General features: G+C 57.9%; 1 protein-coding gene across 5 annotated transcripts; it reads left to right on the forward strand.

Annotated features, from left to right (window-relative positions):
• Nucleotides 1-2,787: 2,787 nt before the first annotated feature.
• LY6E (lymphocyte antigen 6 family member E) lies at nt 2,788-6,473 on the forward strand. 5 transcript variants are annotated; one of them, XM_081116419.1, is made up of 4 exons: nt 2,788-2,919; nt 5,070-5,170; nt 5,396-5,515; nt 5,600-6,473. In XM_081116419.1, exons 2-4 carry the CDS (start codon nt 5,119-5,121, stop codon nt 5,821-5,823), a joined length of 396 nt encoding a protein of 131 aa, XP_080972545.1. In that variant the 5' UTR covers nt 2,788-2,919; nt 5,070-5,118; the 3' UTR covers nt 5,824-6,473. The 5 variants fall into 5 exon arrangements, with proteins under 5 accessions (XP_080972545.1, XP_080972547.1, XP_080972546.1 ...); XM_081116421.1 differs by having other exon boundaries at nt 2,845-2,919; nt 4,975-5,170; XM_081116420.1 differs by having other exon boundaries at nt 2,854-2,919; nt 5,067-5,170.
• The last annotated feature ends 7,684 nt before the right edge of the window (nt 6,474-14,157 follow it).

Here is a 14,157-nt window from a genome sequence, read left to right on the forward strand (position 1 = left end):
ACAGAACGTGGAGACCAAACCCAGATCTCGAAGTGAGACAAAAATCAGTGAAACCAACGGGGGCAGGGTACTTGGAATACCACCCCACCCCTGGGCTTGAGTGTGCCATAGTTCCTCCCGTCCACCCCAGGGACAAAGCCAGAGTGCCCACACCCTCCAGGTCACTGCTTGGCAGGTCCCCTGTGACCCTGTAAGGTGGGTGGTTCCATGCCCCAGGGGAGATGGAAAGTTCCAACTCTGATCAAATCTCACCCCAAAACTCTCCACCTTATGGTGGCCACAGAACTCTGGGCCATGACAAGACCACTGACTAGCTCCTGCCCAAGCCACACCCTGATGGCCACTGTCCCACACATTTCCAGCAAAGAGACCCAGGCAACCAAATCGCCTACTTACATACCTAAGGATGTGCAAACCAGACCTAGGTGACTGGAGAGTACACACCTGGCGAGTTCAGACCTGTCTCCCCAGCTTCAGAGGCCTGGTTACAAGAATGTCATCCCCAGCAGGGAAGCATTGGTTGGCAGGCCGGACACCTGGGTTGTGGGGAACAGGTGACAGTGAGTCTGAACTGCCTCTATGAGATACAAGAGCACTGCAGGTGCTGGCCTGGATGTTCAGAACTCCTGGGGTTTATGACCCATGGCCCTGGAGCACAAAGTCGGATGTTAAGGTCTGTGTGGAACAGAGAGGCCACAGGGTCACAGCAGGGTCAAGTTGGAGGGCAATCTGAGGGCAGCGGGCTAATGTGGTCACAACAGCCACCCTCTCAGATGTACCTGCTGGACTGCATGCCAGGATCACCACCACCCTGTCCCCCATGATTTTCCAAATAGCCCCACAGATTACGTAATAACCTGGCATCGCACAAACCGGGGGCTCGGCCATGCAGTCAGACACATTTTCAAAGGATGCCTGAGTCTCCTGTCTGATCCATGCCAGGGACCTTGGGGACACTGTGAATTGACCTTGGTTGCTCAAAATCATGAGAGCCCCCTCCTAATGTAGCTTGTTCTGCAAGCCACAGGGTCCTGTGAGTCAAAGTGCACTCATGCCTTCACCCCACACATCCCTGCTGAGCACCTGCCACGGGCCGGAGGTGGTCTGCTTGCTGGACACAGAAACAGCATCCTCTGGCCTCAAGGGCTGATGCTCTGGGGGGAGGCAACAAGCAAGTAGCCCAGACAAACACCAATGGGCAGTGCCACTCCAGCCTAGACAGGTGGGCAGGGGCTCCAGAGCGCTCCTCTCCCGGGGAGCACCACATGCCCACTGAAGAAAAGCCCAAAGCTCAGGATAAGATGCTAGGCGGCCACTGCATGGATGTGGGATGTGGCAGCCCTGCCCAGACTCAAGGCCTGCTGGACGGGCAAAGGCCCGCTGCACATCCATGTCCCTGTGGGCAGCGGGGCCCTCACCCCCAATGCTATGGAACCACTACAGTGTCACCACACCTGGGCTGGGAACATCTTGTGACACACACAGAGCCTAGACTTCAGCCTCCAAAGGAAAAGCCCCAAAGCTTTCCCAAGCCAACCTTTCCCATACTCCTGTCATTCGAGGTCACAGAAGACCATGGAAGGAGCTGACCTGGATCCCAGAACTCCAGGACTCTGAAGACACACTTATGCATGTGCCACACACACACACACACACACACACTCACACTCACACTCACATTCTTATGCACTCTCATGCACTCACACACCCATGCACACTCCTCACATGGTACCCAACGTACCCCTAGACCTTGCCCATGGGACTGGTGCCGTCACAGGGTCCTTCCCACCCAGCTCCATCCTGCCATCCTGCCTCAGACCTCTCCTCTTCCCCTCGTCTCCCCTCCCCCTGTGTACAGTTAAGAAACTCCTTCCCTTTGTCACTTTCACTGTGGCCTTTGTCACTTTCACTGTGGCACAGCCAAGACCCAGAAAAGCTGAGCAAAAAGGTCAGGGTGACAGCTCCTGACAGGCGATGTGCTATAATAGTGTGAGGTGGTTTCCTGTTGTTTTAAGTGTGAGGTGCGAGTTTCGGGGAACACACAGGTGGCCCAGACTCACAGACGTGTGGAGGGGGCTGGTCTCGGTCCCTGCCAGCCAGGAGCAGGAGCGGCCGCTGGGCACGGGGTGCGGGTGCGGGTTCAGGCCACGCGGCACACAGCAGGTGCTCCGTGACTATGCGCTGGACAGGGCCCTGAGTGGGCACCTGGGCACACAGAAGGCCTCGCAGTCGGGCCGGGGCCGCAGGCGTCGTTCTAACCGGCCTGTGGGTTCTGCGCCGGGGTCAGGGCAGGCTGGCTTCGTGAGTGGACCCCTAGCTTCAGACGAGGCGGGTCCGGCGGGTACACAGAAGGCTGGAGTCCATGGGGCAGAGGGTCTTGGCCCAGGCGGGAGCCACAGAGGCCCTGCCCGCAGGGGCGGAGCGGCCGGAGCCTGCCAAGCCGGACGCCGGTGTGGCCGGGTTTCCCGGGGATCGCTTCTGCCCACGCCACGGGCCAGCAGCCGCAGAAGCCCAGCCCGGCTCCAGGTCCTGTCACCCGCCACGCCCCGCGAGGGGCCAGCCCCCCCAAGGCCTCCCGCCCCCGGCCCGCGGGAGGAGCCCTGTGACGGCCCCGCCGGCCTCCTCCGACGCATCCCCGCCCGGTGCTCAGCCCTTCACGGCCCGCACCTGTGCGTCTTCGAGCCCGCGTGGCAGCGCCCCCCACCCCCGCAGGGCCCGCGGGGGGCCAGGAGGACCGGCAGCTCGGGCGGGGCCTGCGAGCCGGGGCCCGACGGGCCGCCCCCGCCCGCCGGCGCCAGGAAGCCCGCCGCGCCCGCGCCGCCCGCCCCGCCCCGCCCGCGCGCCCGCCTCCCTCCGCCCGCGCGGCCCGCGCGAGTCAGGCCGAGCTGCTGGTCCGCGCCGTGGGGCTGCGTCCTGCGGGTGAGCGGCGGGGCCGCGCCGGGGCGGGCGCAGCGCGCGGGGACGGGGCCCAGGCGGCGCGGGAGACGGAGGGGGCGGGGGGCGCGAGCGGGGCGGGAGGCTGGGAGCCGGGCGGCGGCGGGCCCGTGCTCGGCCCGCTGAGCCTGCGCCCGGACCCCAGCCCGCGCTCCCGCTCCCAGAGCTCGGGGGCGGCAGCGCGCAGACCCCGCCCGCGCCCCCCGGCCGGCGGCCCCGAGCTGCGCGGGCACCGGGGGCCGTCACGCAGCCCTGGGCGCCGCGTGACGCCTTCCGTGGGGACTGGGGAGCGTCAGCCTTCCCGGCTTAGGACGGGGCTGGGATCTAGGCGGCGGCGGGGAGAACTGCGCCCCTGGATCAGATCACCCTAGGGCAGGAGCCTGCCCAGCAGCGCCGCCGCCCCGTGTGACATAGGTTACGCCGGCGCGTGGGGCGCCCAGGGGCCGGGCGTGCGCGGGGCCACCTCCGCCCTTCTCATCTCTGGGGACCAGGACAGGCTCCTACCTCGCCTGCCGGCCGAGTCACTGATTGCCCAGCTTTCCCAGAAATCAGCCCGCGAGCCTGGGGGCGGTGAGGAGTCTGGCCCCGTCTGGCCCCGGAAGTGCCCGGCTGCCCCCTTCCTGACCCTGCTAGTGCCGATCCACTCCAGGCCTTTCCACCCACTTGGCCAGGGGCCTGGCTGGGGCTGCGGGGCTGCGGGGCTGCGGGGCTGCGGGGCTGCGGGGCTGCTGGGGCTGCTGGGGCTGCTGGGCTGCTGGGGCTGCTGGGGCTGCTGGGCTGCTGGGGCTGCTGGGCTGCTGGGGCTGCTGGGGCTGCTGGGCTGCTGGGGCTGCTGGGGCTGCTGGGGCTGCTGGGGCTGCGGGGCTGCGGGGCTGCTGGGGCTGCGGGGCTGCGGGGCTGCGGGGCTGCTGGGGCTGCGGGGCTGCTGGGGCTGCTGGGGCTGCGGGGCTGCGGGGCTGCGGGGCTGCGGGGCTGCTGGGGCTGCGGGGCTGCGGGGCTGCGGGGCTGCTGGGGCTGCGGGGCTGCGGGGCTGCGGGGCTGCTGGGGCTGCGGGGCTGCGGGGCTGCGGGGCTGCTGGGGCTGCGGGGCTGCGGGGCTGCTGGGGCTGCTGGGGCTGCGGGGCTGCGGGGCTGCGGGGCTGCTGGGACTGTTCGTGGCTGTGAATACCAGAGCTTCCCTGAGGACAGCTCAGGGCTCCTCCACGCCCAAACCTCACTTCAGGGAAGACGGGAAACAGGCTTCTTCCGCCCGCCCACCTGGATCCAGGGACAGGTCCCAGCTGGGCCTGGCATGTCCACCCACTCCAGGGCTGGGCAGGAGAGGCTTGGGGCCCATTCTCAGGGGCACCACCAACCTCTCCCGAAGCCTGTTCTCTTTCTTCCTCCCAGTGCCTAGAAACTGCCTCCCCAGGCAGGGAATGCTCTTCCCCTGCCCACAGCTGCCCCCTGAAAAAGGCACCATACTCCTCCTCCCACTTTGTGCCTCCTACTAAACCGGACCAGAACCTCAGCTAGTTACATTCAAAGTGCTTTTTCCACCCACTGCTACTGGTCTCTGCCCATTGGGTCGGAAGGCACAGGGCAGCCCCTACTGACTCACACTCACAGGCGGAAACTCACCTGTGCCCATTCCCACCTGTAACATGCCACTGGCTCTCCCTGAGCCTGTTTCCCAGCCATGAAATTGGGGAATAGCAGGTCCTTATGGGGTCATGGTCTCCAGCATTCAGTAACACACAGAAGGCTTGAGCTTCCCCATTGCCAAAGCTGCCCTAAGCAGGTGCTCAGCTCAGCCCCTGGGTCCCCATGGCAAGCGTGGAGCTGGCCTGTGGTAAGTTCTAGAAGCCAGTTAGCATTTCTGATCACCATCCCCCACCCCCAGGACCACAGGCAGCCACTCTGGCTTCCCTTGGTCTCTACTGATGCTGTACCCCCAGCAGCAAGAGCCACAGGTTTGGGGAGGGGTCTTAGCTAGGAGTCCGCACTGCATGAGGAGAGAAGGATGGAGCAGAAGGGCCCTATGTTCCCTTTCTACTGCTAGAAGCTGCAGCCCCCCTACAAGTGGGGTCACCAGGCTACTTGTGCTGGTGGGAGCCAGGGTCCCAGCCTCCAACCAGCTGTGTCTCTTCAAAGCAGGGGGCTTTCTTAGCGTGTGAGACCTACACAGGAGCCTGTGCCCCCCAGAATGAAGGTCTTCCTGCCTGTACTGCTGGTGGCCCTTCTGGGTGTGGAACAAGGTGAGATGCCCTGGGGCCCCTGCCTTTGGGTGGCTGTGCTCTCCTCCTGGATTCCCTCTACCCCTCTCTCCCGAGTGGTGTCCACACATCCTTCGAGCCTGTCTCTCTGTGACCTGTTCTGTGCAACCTGGGAGGCCCCTCTCCCCCTCCAAGCCATTCCTCCTGCCTCCTGCCCCTACACCCTGCACTTGGATATCTTCTGCAGCCTCTCCCCTTCTTCCACAGCCCACTCCCTGGTGTGCTTCTCTTGCACGAATCAGAACAGCAACTTCTACTGCCTGAAGCCCACCATCTGCTCTGACTCTGACAACTACTGCGTGACCATATCTGCCGCTGCTGGCGTCGGTGAGTGCTGGCCAGGCAGTCAGGCCTCCCCCCACCCCATCCTGTCCCTGCTGCCTCTCCACTCACCCTCCTTTTCCGGTGCAGGGAACATTGTGGATTTGGGCCACAGCCTGAACAAGGGCTGCTCCCCAGTCTGCCCTGCGCCCCCCAGCATCAACATCGGTGTGGCATCCATGGGCACCCACTGCTGCCAGAGCTTCCTGTGCAACATCAGCGCAGCTGATGGCGGGCTGCGGGCCAGCACCACCGTGCTTGGCCTCGGGCTCCTGCTCAGCCTGCTGTCAGCTCTGCTGCGGCTCTGCCCCTGACCACCTGGACCCTGTGCCGGGCCCTGACTCCCACAGCTCAGGAAGGAAAGCCCAGCCCCAGCCAGACCCCTCGACTCCTCACCCTGCCTGATCCCACCCCCTCGGCCTCAGTCCCCACCATCAGGCCTGTCCCCTGCACCTATACCTGCCCCCAGAGGGGCCAGCTGCCCTCACTTCCAGGGTCAATGATGTGACCTTCCTCAAATTAGGGTCCTCCTGGAGCCTGTGGGTCCAGCAGTCATAGCTGCATCACTGGGACACACTGGGAGGGATACCTAAGCCCCAGGCCGTGTCCCCATCCGGGCCCTGTCCATCCTAGACAGTGGCTTGGAAGGGGGAACATGCTGTGGGTGTGGACACCCAGCTGTATGGACAGGTGTGTCTGTATAGCCCTTTTGGCCGTGCTTGGGGGATGGGTGAGGGTAAGCAGCCCTAGAGCCCTGAGCTCCAGCACCAGAGCCCGGTCTTAGGCATTTCTGTACTTCACTTTCCACTCACTTCAATAGCCGCCTCCAGGTCTCCACTGTGGGCCTGGGAATCAGCTCCCACCCCCAATCCAGCAGTAGCACCCACCCATGCCCCACCCCACACCCCCACACTGGAGCCCTCCTGCTTCTTTGGTGCCTCAAATAAACAGCTGTTCCCACCCACCTCTTCCTGTTATGCTGTGGCAACCCCCATTCCAGCTGTGTCCAAGTGTGGGGGGTCTGGGGATGCCTCTGTGGTGCAGCTCCTCACTGAGATCCACTTGGGGACAGTGTGGGAGGAGGGACCTCCAAGTCCAGAGCTAGCTGCCCATGGTTCTAGAAGGGAGCTCACCCCATGTCTTCCACTTTCTCCTGCCCCAGGCTGAGCAGGGCCATGTGGGAAGTTCTCTCTCAGATAGGACTGGTCAGAAGCAGGGAGGGAAATCAGCGTGCTTCTGGGAAGAGGGGAGGAATCAGGTTGGACAGAAGAGAACTTGAGGGGACCTGGGACTTGGGGCCAGAATTCCAGGGCCTATTGGGCCAAAGAAGACAGAAAACCTGGTTGGGCAGGAGGAAACTCACTCAGTGAGTGCATGGCCAGGACCTGCCCCAAAGGCCTATGGGAGCAGGTTGGGGGCTCCCCTGGAGAAGGCCTTAGACCTTGGCTGGAGGGCAGGGGTGCTGCCCCCAAGCCCCCAGCCATCTCTGCTGCACACCCATTTTTTCTTGGCAAACCTGTTATGGGTGTAAGGACCCAGGGCAACTGTCTACGGACTCTGCTGCGGGGGACGTGTGTTCACAGCCAAGGGGCTTTGGCTGGGCCGGTGGGCAAGAGCAGGATGAGTGAATGAGGGAAGCAAGGTGCTCTATCCACTCAGCTCCCAACCCAAGCCATCCCAGGCTGGCCAGAAGCTCCGATGTGCCTGTGTCCAGGGGCATGGGACGGTGGTCACCATGGGGACCAAGATTCTGGCCTGTCTTTCAGGATCCCTGAGGTCAGGGGCAGGTGAGGAGCTTTGCACAGGATGGTCGCTGTGAAAGTACGAGCTCAGTGCCTTTGTCCCCATGGCCACCAAAGGGGGACGGCCAGTGGCGATGGGTCGAGAAGGGGTCTGCCCCAGGAAGTTGGGGTGACCCAGAGGGAAGACTAAGGGAAAGAGCCTCAGGCCTGGTCAACACTGGAGCAGGCTGGTTGAGACTCATCAGGCAGTGAAAATGTGAATCACTTGAGTGGGCCAGACCAGCACTAAAAACAAAAGAATTCAAGGGGCGAGGGATCAGAATGTCCTCCGCCAGGACCACCGGTGATTGTCAGGCTATGACCATCCAAGTTCTGAGTCCTCACGTAAAACGCAATCACCACATTGTTCACTCAGACCACAGGCAGCTTTGCTGAAGGGGCTGAGGCCAGTGAGGCCATTGGGCTGGGCAGTGGCCTAGTTGGGAGAGAGGAAGCTGCACAGGTGGACAGGAAAGTCACTGTCAGGAATTTGGAATTGACTCTGGGGACCCAGGAGCCACAGGGCTGGCCTCAGTGGCAGAATACCTGTGTAACAACTCTGCCTGCTGACACTAACCTAAGCTCCTACTCCTACCCAGGTGATACTAACCTGTCAGTTTGCTTCCTGCAACTACAGTGAGAGGTGGGTACAGGTGTCCCCGGTTTGCTCAGTGGAAACAGGCCCAGAAGATTGCAGCCACTTGCTCTGCTGTGTCTGTGACCCTGGAGGCCTGGTGCTGCCTCTGCCTGGGTGGGCGACTGAGTCCTTCTAGGGCTGGGGTTGAGGTGGCCCCGACCTTCTGGGGCAGCTGGTGCCACTCCAGGTTCTGCTGCCCCTCCCTGGGGGGGGGCTGTGTGCTGGGGTGAGGGAGGCTGGGTGGGTATGGGGAGGGAGTGGAGGAGGTGGGAGAGGGAGCCCAAGGCCCTGAGTTTTGATTACCTGCAGCCTGTGGGAGGAGAGGAAGACAGAGGAGGGGGAGAAGGGGGGAAGGGCAGGGGAGGGGAGCCTGTGCAGGGCTTCGTACCCCAGTCTCTTCTGTTCCGGTATCTGCCCAGGCTGCCATGAGGGGCCAGGCACAGCACTATCCAGCTGGGCACACTGGTCAGGAGCCCAGACTCCCCAATCTCAGTGCCCAGGTGATACCCCCACTTTCATGCCTCCACCCACAGATGGGGTCTCTGGGAGTGAATTGGCGTGTCCAATGGGGTGGGGGGCTCACAGCCCCTGTCCTCACAGGCTGCTCCATATCCTCTGGCCCCTGCCTGAGGACCAGAGCAGTCCTGACCAGTCTCCCCCTGCTCCCATGGTGCCCACACCCCTGACGGCCCTGTAGAGCCCTGCACCACCTCCTCCCAGTCCTTAACATCCATCTGCCTCTGTGTTCCCTGCCTTGCTCCCCACTGGAGGGGGTGGTGCCAAGACCATCCCTGGGGCTGCTGGCTCAGCCACAGCACAAGCACCCAGAAGGGGTCCATGGGCAGGGGTGGGCAGGCAAGCCCTCTGAGCCCTACCCCAGGGAGTTTCCTGGGACCCCTTAGGTAATAACCTCATAAGGGGTGATTTGAGGAGTGGTTTAGGAAGGGCAGCCCCCTGGAGAAATCTGAATGAAATGTGAATTCTTTGGGTGGAAAGGATTTAACATCTGGAAAACAGGTGGAAAGCACAGGGTGAGGGGTGTGAGGATGAAGTAAGCACCCACAGTTCTAGACCTGGGGGTGGGGCAGCTGGGACAGGAGTGGCCAGTGTGGCCACTGTCCCCTGGGCATCCACATGGCATCAGGTGGATGGAAACCCTGAGGCCTGTGCACAGTAACATCTGCCTTCACCCCTCCAATACAACAACCAGGGCAGAGTGGGTAGGAGGCTCATGGCACAGCCCAGAGGGGGCAGGCCCCAGGCTGAGCAGAGCCCTCCCCACTCCTACCCTTTTCAGGTCCTTTAAACAGTGGTCATTCAGTGTTTCAGTCTCCCAGTCCATTTGCCATCCCACTTTTGTACAGGGAGGTTTCCTGGAACCTTTCTGTAATATTGGACAGAAAGAGCCCACCCCTTCTGACATAGCTGGGCTCCTTCCTGAGCACAAGGACACCGGCACTGAGGGCCTTCAGACCCTCTCACACCCAACCCAAGGCCACTCCCCTCCCTCTCATTCCTCAACTTCTCTGCTGCCTGCCCCCAGCCTCATGATCCCTCCTCCAGAAAGCCCAGGAGCCAGTGGGGACACTAAGGCAGCTAGTGCAGAGCAGCCACCTGCCCTGGGACCCAGCTGAGGCTTAGGTCAGCCATACAGGTCCCTGAACTCTGCCCCTAGGCCAGGCTTCCACTAGACAGGGGGGCTCAAAGCGGAGCCCCTGGAACCCCACCCATGGGAATGTCATCGAACACTAATCTACCCACATTGACTGTCCCAGTGACCATGGGAAGGGCATCGTGGAGCATAGGCCAGGGTATAGGACGGTACACTCTTGGCACTCCAGGCCTGAACTGGGGGGCAAGAGGAGAGGGGCTCAGAGGCTGGAAGGGTGGGTTCCAGTCACTCTTACCTACACAGGTACTGGGGTGTGGGTCTGGGCCTCTTCTCACATTAAGCCCTTGAGGGAGCATAACTCTGGGTCCGGAGAGATGTGGGGCTCAGACTCCCCCAAGTGACCCTCCACCCTTCCCTGGAGGGCTGGGCAGAGGCAGGAGTCTTGAATCTCTCCCTATTAATATACAGCCTATTGACCTATAATAACAAAACAGCAAGTTATTTTACCAGCAAAATGGGTTCACTCAGGAATAACAGGAATTGCAATTCGGGACATGCAAGCTATGGTGAACCCATAGGCAAGTCTGAAGAACAAAGGAGAGGAGCATTACTTTACAGAGAAAAAGGTGAGTTGGAAAGGTTGTTACAAACAAAATGTCCACTGGAGGAAACTGGAGTTCTAAGTGTAGTGGCCACTGTCCACTGAGTGTAAATTATTCAGGAGGCTTTGGCTACAAATAAATGATAAATATTTATTCAAGGGCCTTAGGGTTTGCAAACCAGAAGCACAACTCAGCAATACCCACAGTATTCCCAAGAAGAAAGAAAAGCTAAGAGTTCTTATAGAAAAAAGTACATTCTTGAGAAGACTCAGTCCTTCATTCTTTGCTTCAGGATTGGTCAGAAATGGTGATCTCTCAGATCTCAGGTAGTCTCAGGCAGTCTGGATACAGGAATAGTCTTTCCTGATGTGATAGGCAGTTAGACATGAGCAGAGCAAGGACAATGGGCCAGGTACATAGGGCTTTTTATAGGTCCTCACTCCAAGGGTGACCTTTCCTCCCCTAGCATATCTCTGGTCCTTCAGTTTGGACCCCCTGATATTTCCTCCCTAGAGATAATGTCTAGGCCTCCTTTGTATTTCAGCTCCAGGCCCAGAAAAGCAGCAAAACCAGACAAGCAACACCAATACTGCCCTCAGGACTAGCTGCATTGAATAATGACCCCCTATCCTGGCATTGACCAATCAATCAGTGGTGACCTAGACCCTGAAAAGACACACCTGGAAAGCTGGTGAATATTCTGTTAAGATCTTCCCCTGGGACCTCCCCTAAAATCTCCACTCTTAAAACCCTTAGAACCAAGGACCCAGAGTGCTCTCCCTCCTGAGAATATGCCCTCACCTTTCCCTTCCCTGCCCCCACCCCACCCCCTCCAGGCATATTACCATTACCTTCCTCACTCCCAAGCTCCAACAATGGCCCTTCTTTTGCCTCTATAACTTGTTTCTTCAGTCCAGTTCTTCTATGAATTACTTCTCCTACCTCTGTGATTTTATAAATAAATGTCCTCTTATAGTTTGAGTCTTGTCTCTGAATTCTTTCCTAGCCAGAACTAAAGTACCAAGGTTGCTAAATCTAGGTCCAGTCTGACCTCACTTGTCTAACATCTGGTGCTGTTCCTGCCACCTACAATACTAAGACCTTCAGGAGGTAATCAGAGGGTTATCTATAAGGTGATAGGTAGAAGATGATGATAGATGATTGATAGATAGATGATTGATAGATAGATGATAGATGATAGATAGATAGATAGATGATAGATAGATGATAGATAGATAGATAGATAGATAGATAGATAGATAGATAGATAGATAGATGATAGATGATAATAGATAGATAGATGATTGATAGATAGATGATAGATGATGATAGATAGATAGATGATAGATAGATAGATAGATAGATAGATAGATAGATAGATAGATAGATAGATAGATAGATAGATAGATAGATGATAGATGATAATAGATAGATAGATGATTGATAGATAGATGATAGATGATGATAGATAGATAGATAGATAGATAGATGATAGATAGATAGATGATAGATAGATAGATAGATAGATAATAGATAGATATAGATAGATAGATAGATAGATAGATAGATAGATAGATAGATAGATAGATAGATAGATGATAGATAGATAGATAGATAGATAGATAGATAGATAGATAGATAGATAGATATAGATAGATGATAGATGATATAGATTTCCTAGCATAACTGGAGACTTCAAAAGTTTAAGTTCCCAGGCAGTTAAAGCAAGAGTAGAATTGTTTCCTTATGCCTCTGCTTACTTGATTTCAGCAATTTAGCAGCTTGACCATAGTGACTCCATTTCTCCACTCTGTTCTCACTACCTATTGGCTTAGTCATGGAGGTTTCTCGTTGGCTGGGTCTGTTTCCAGGCAAAGAGAAAAATCTTCCTCCTGCTGGAGTAGTAGAGACACTTCCTGTTGGAAATTTGAGGCATGCTTCTTCCTATTGGGAGCTGTAGTTGCCCTCAAGTGATACAGTGTGAGAGCCCCCCCTTCAGGCCTCCTGACTCCACTTTGGTGAGGTTTCCTTTAGTCATCCCACAGCCTTTCCCCAGGACTGCAAAGACTGGACAGAGGGACTTCAACCCTGCCTCCCCACATTTCTTTTGGGACTCTGGGGGGACCCTGTTCCAGAGTCTCCTCCCTGTGCCTCTATGGGGCTAAGCATTACCCACTCCCCATTCTGTCCTCCATGCGGATCCTCTGAACTCGCAGCCCTTGCCAGTTGGGGTGGCGAGTCCAGAATTGGGTTCCCAGTGGTCCGTGTATCCTCTGGGCCCCAGCTCCAGAGCCTGGTGAAGACTGTGGTTCCTATGGGACTATGGAGAGAGGCACCCAGCAGAAGGGAATACTGAGGCCATGGGAAGACAGGGATGACCCAGCCACACTATGAGGGTGAAACCCCAGCCCCCCCTCCACCCCTGTCATCTGAGGACCCACCAGAACCACCAAGGTCAAGGACGGCAAAGGCCGCTGTGGAGGGAAAAGTAATTGTCCCTCTGCCCTTCTGGGTTTTTCGATGAGACCTGCCCTCTGATAAAAGACAGATTAACAGGAGAAAAACCAACAGACATTTAAAACATGGGTACCTCCAGTATACATGGGAGAGACCCAGGAACACCAAGTAACTCCTCAGAATGGCCCCCGCCACCACCTTCGATACCATCTCCAGCTGAAGACAAAATCTGTGTGTGGGGGGAGAGGGGGGTCAGTTACAGGAAGTTTTCTGGAAAAGCACAGTCAAGAGGGTGTGGTTATTATGCAGATTTAAGTCCAGCCTTCCCCACTGTGAAGGTTTTAGAGATTCAGGTCTCTTCTGATGGGGAGGGAGAGACACCCTCTACAGATGGAGATTCCCTTATAGATGTAAATGTCTCCTACAAAAGGGTAACTACTCAGAACTTCTTTTTTGCCTCCTGTTTGTTAAAAATAGCCTGGCTATAAAATCAGAGGTGTATTTTGGGGTGACAATATCTGTTCTCCTTCACCCCTAGAAAGCCCTGAAAACATTAGCTCCACTCCCTTCTCGGGCCCTTCCCCTCTCCTGAGCTGGCATCCCTGCACAGGCGTGGCTCCGACTGTTCCGGGACCCTCCTGCTCACTGTGTTCATCAGTCCAGTTACCTCTCTCTGTTTTTAATCCTCGCCCGAGGATATTTTCTCCGTCGCTTTTTCAGAGAGAGTGGGAGAGAGAAACACCGATGGGAGAGAGACACATCAGTGGGCTGCCTCCCACACGTGCCCCAACCAGGGCCAGGGGTCGAGCCTGCAACCGAGGTGTGTGCCCTTGGCTGGAACCGAACCTGGGACCCTTCACTCTGCGGGCTGACACTCTGACCCTGAGCCAGAAAGGCGAGGGCGTTTTTCTTCTTACAGGGAGCCTGCTGTTTGTGTGACATCATCCATGTAGCTGAAGACCTCCCCCGGGGCCTGCCTGGGCTACCAGAGCAAAGCTCCAACCTCTCTAGGTCAACCGGAGGAGGCGGGGCTCATAGTGCCCTCAGGGAAGAGGGCAGGGCTTCAGTGAGGAAGGGGCTGTCCCCTGGGTGCGAGGAGGAAGCTGTGTTCCGCGGAGGGCGTTTTCCACGCAGACTCATGACGGAGGAGGGGCATGGCTCAGTGAGCCTAGGAGTTTCAGTTTCCTGGAACTCAGGGCATGAAAGAAAACTGGGCCCAAGGCCAGAGGGCATTGAGCCAGTGAGGCCAAGTGCTTCCTGCTACTGACTACAGGGGCACAGAAACTGAAAGCCATTGGTGGGGCACCTCATACAGGGTGTGGGGTGTCAGGGAAGCTTTCTCCAGGAGGCCCAGCTCTGTTTTCTGTCTTGTCTGCTTGTTACCGGGAAGCCTCAGTGGGGCTCGGGCTGCCTGTCGCTGTATCCAATTCAAGGGAGGCAGGGTTGAATCATATAAAGCATTTATTGAGAAGGCCAACCAAGAAGACAAGGAGCATACAAGCATCCAAAACGTGTCTTACAGAGTGGCCTGAGGGATCGGGTTATATGGGGCAAACTAG

This window comes from Miniopterus schreibersii (assembly GCF_964146895.1).
Source record: "Miniopterus schreibersii genome assembly, chromosome: 17".
Classification (NCBI taxonomy): Eukaryota; Metazoa; Chordata; class Mammalia; order Chiroptera; family Miniopteridae; genus Miniopterus; species Miniopterus schreibersii.

What these genes read in the sequence shown, in the direction of transcription:
- LY6E (XM_081116419.1), top strand. Translation starts at nt 5,119, where the DNA reads ATGAAGGTCTTCCTGCCTGTACTGCTGGTGGCCCTTCTGGGTGTGGAA. An exon ending in CCTTCTGGGTGTGGAACAAG is followed by an intron (nt 5,171 to 5,395) that starts GTGAGATGCCCT and finishes CTTCTTCCACAG; the next exon opens with CCCACTCCCTGGTGTGCTTC. An exon ending in ATCTGCCGCTGCTGGCGTCG is followed by an intron (nt 5,516 to 5,599) that starts GTGAGTGCTGGC and finishes TTTCCGGTGCAG; the next exon opens with GGAACATTGTGGATTTGGGC.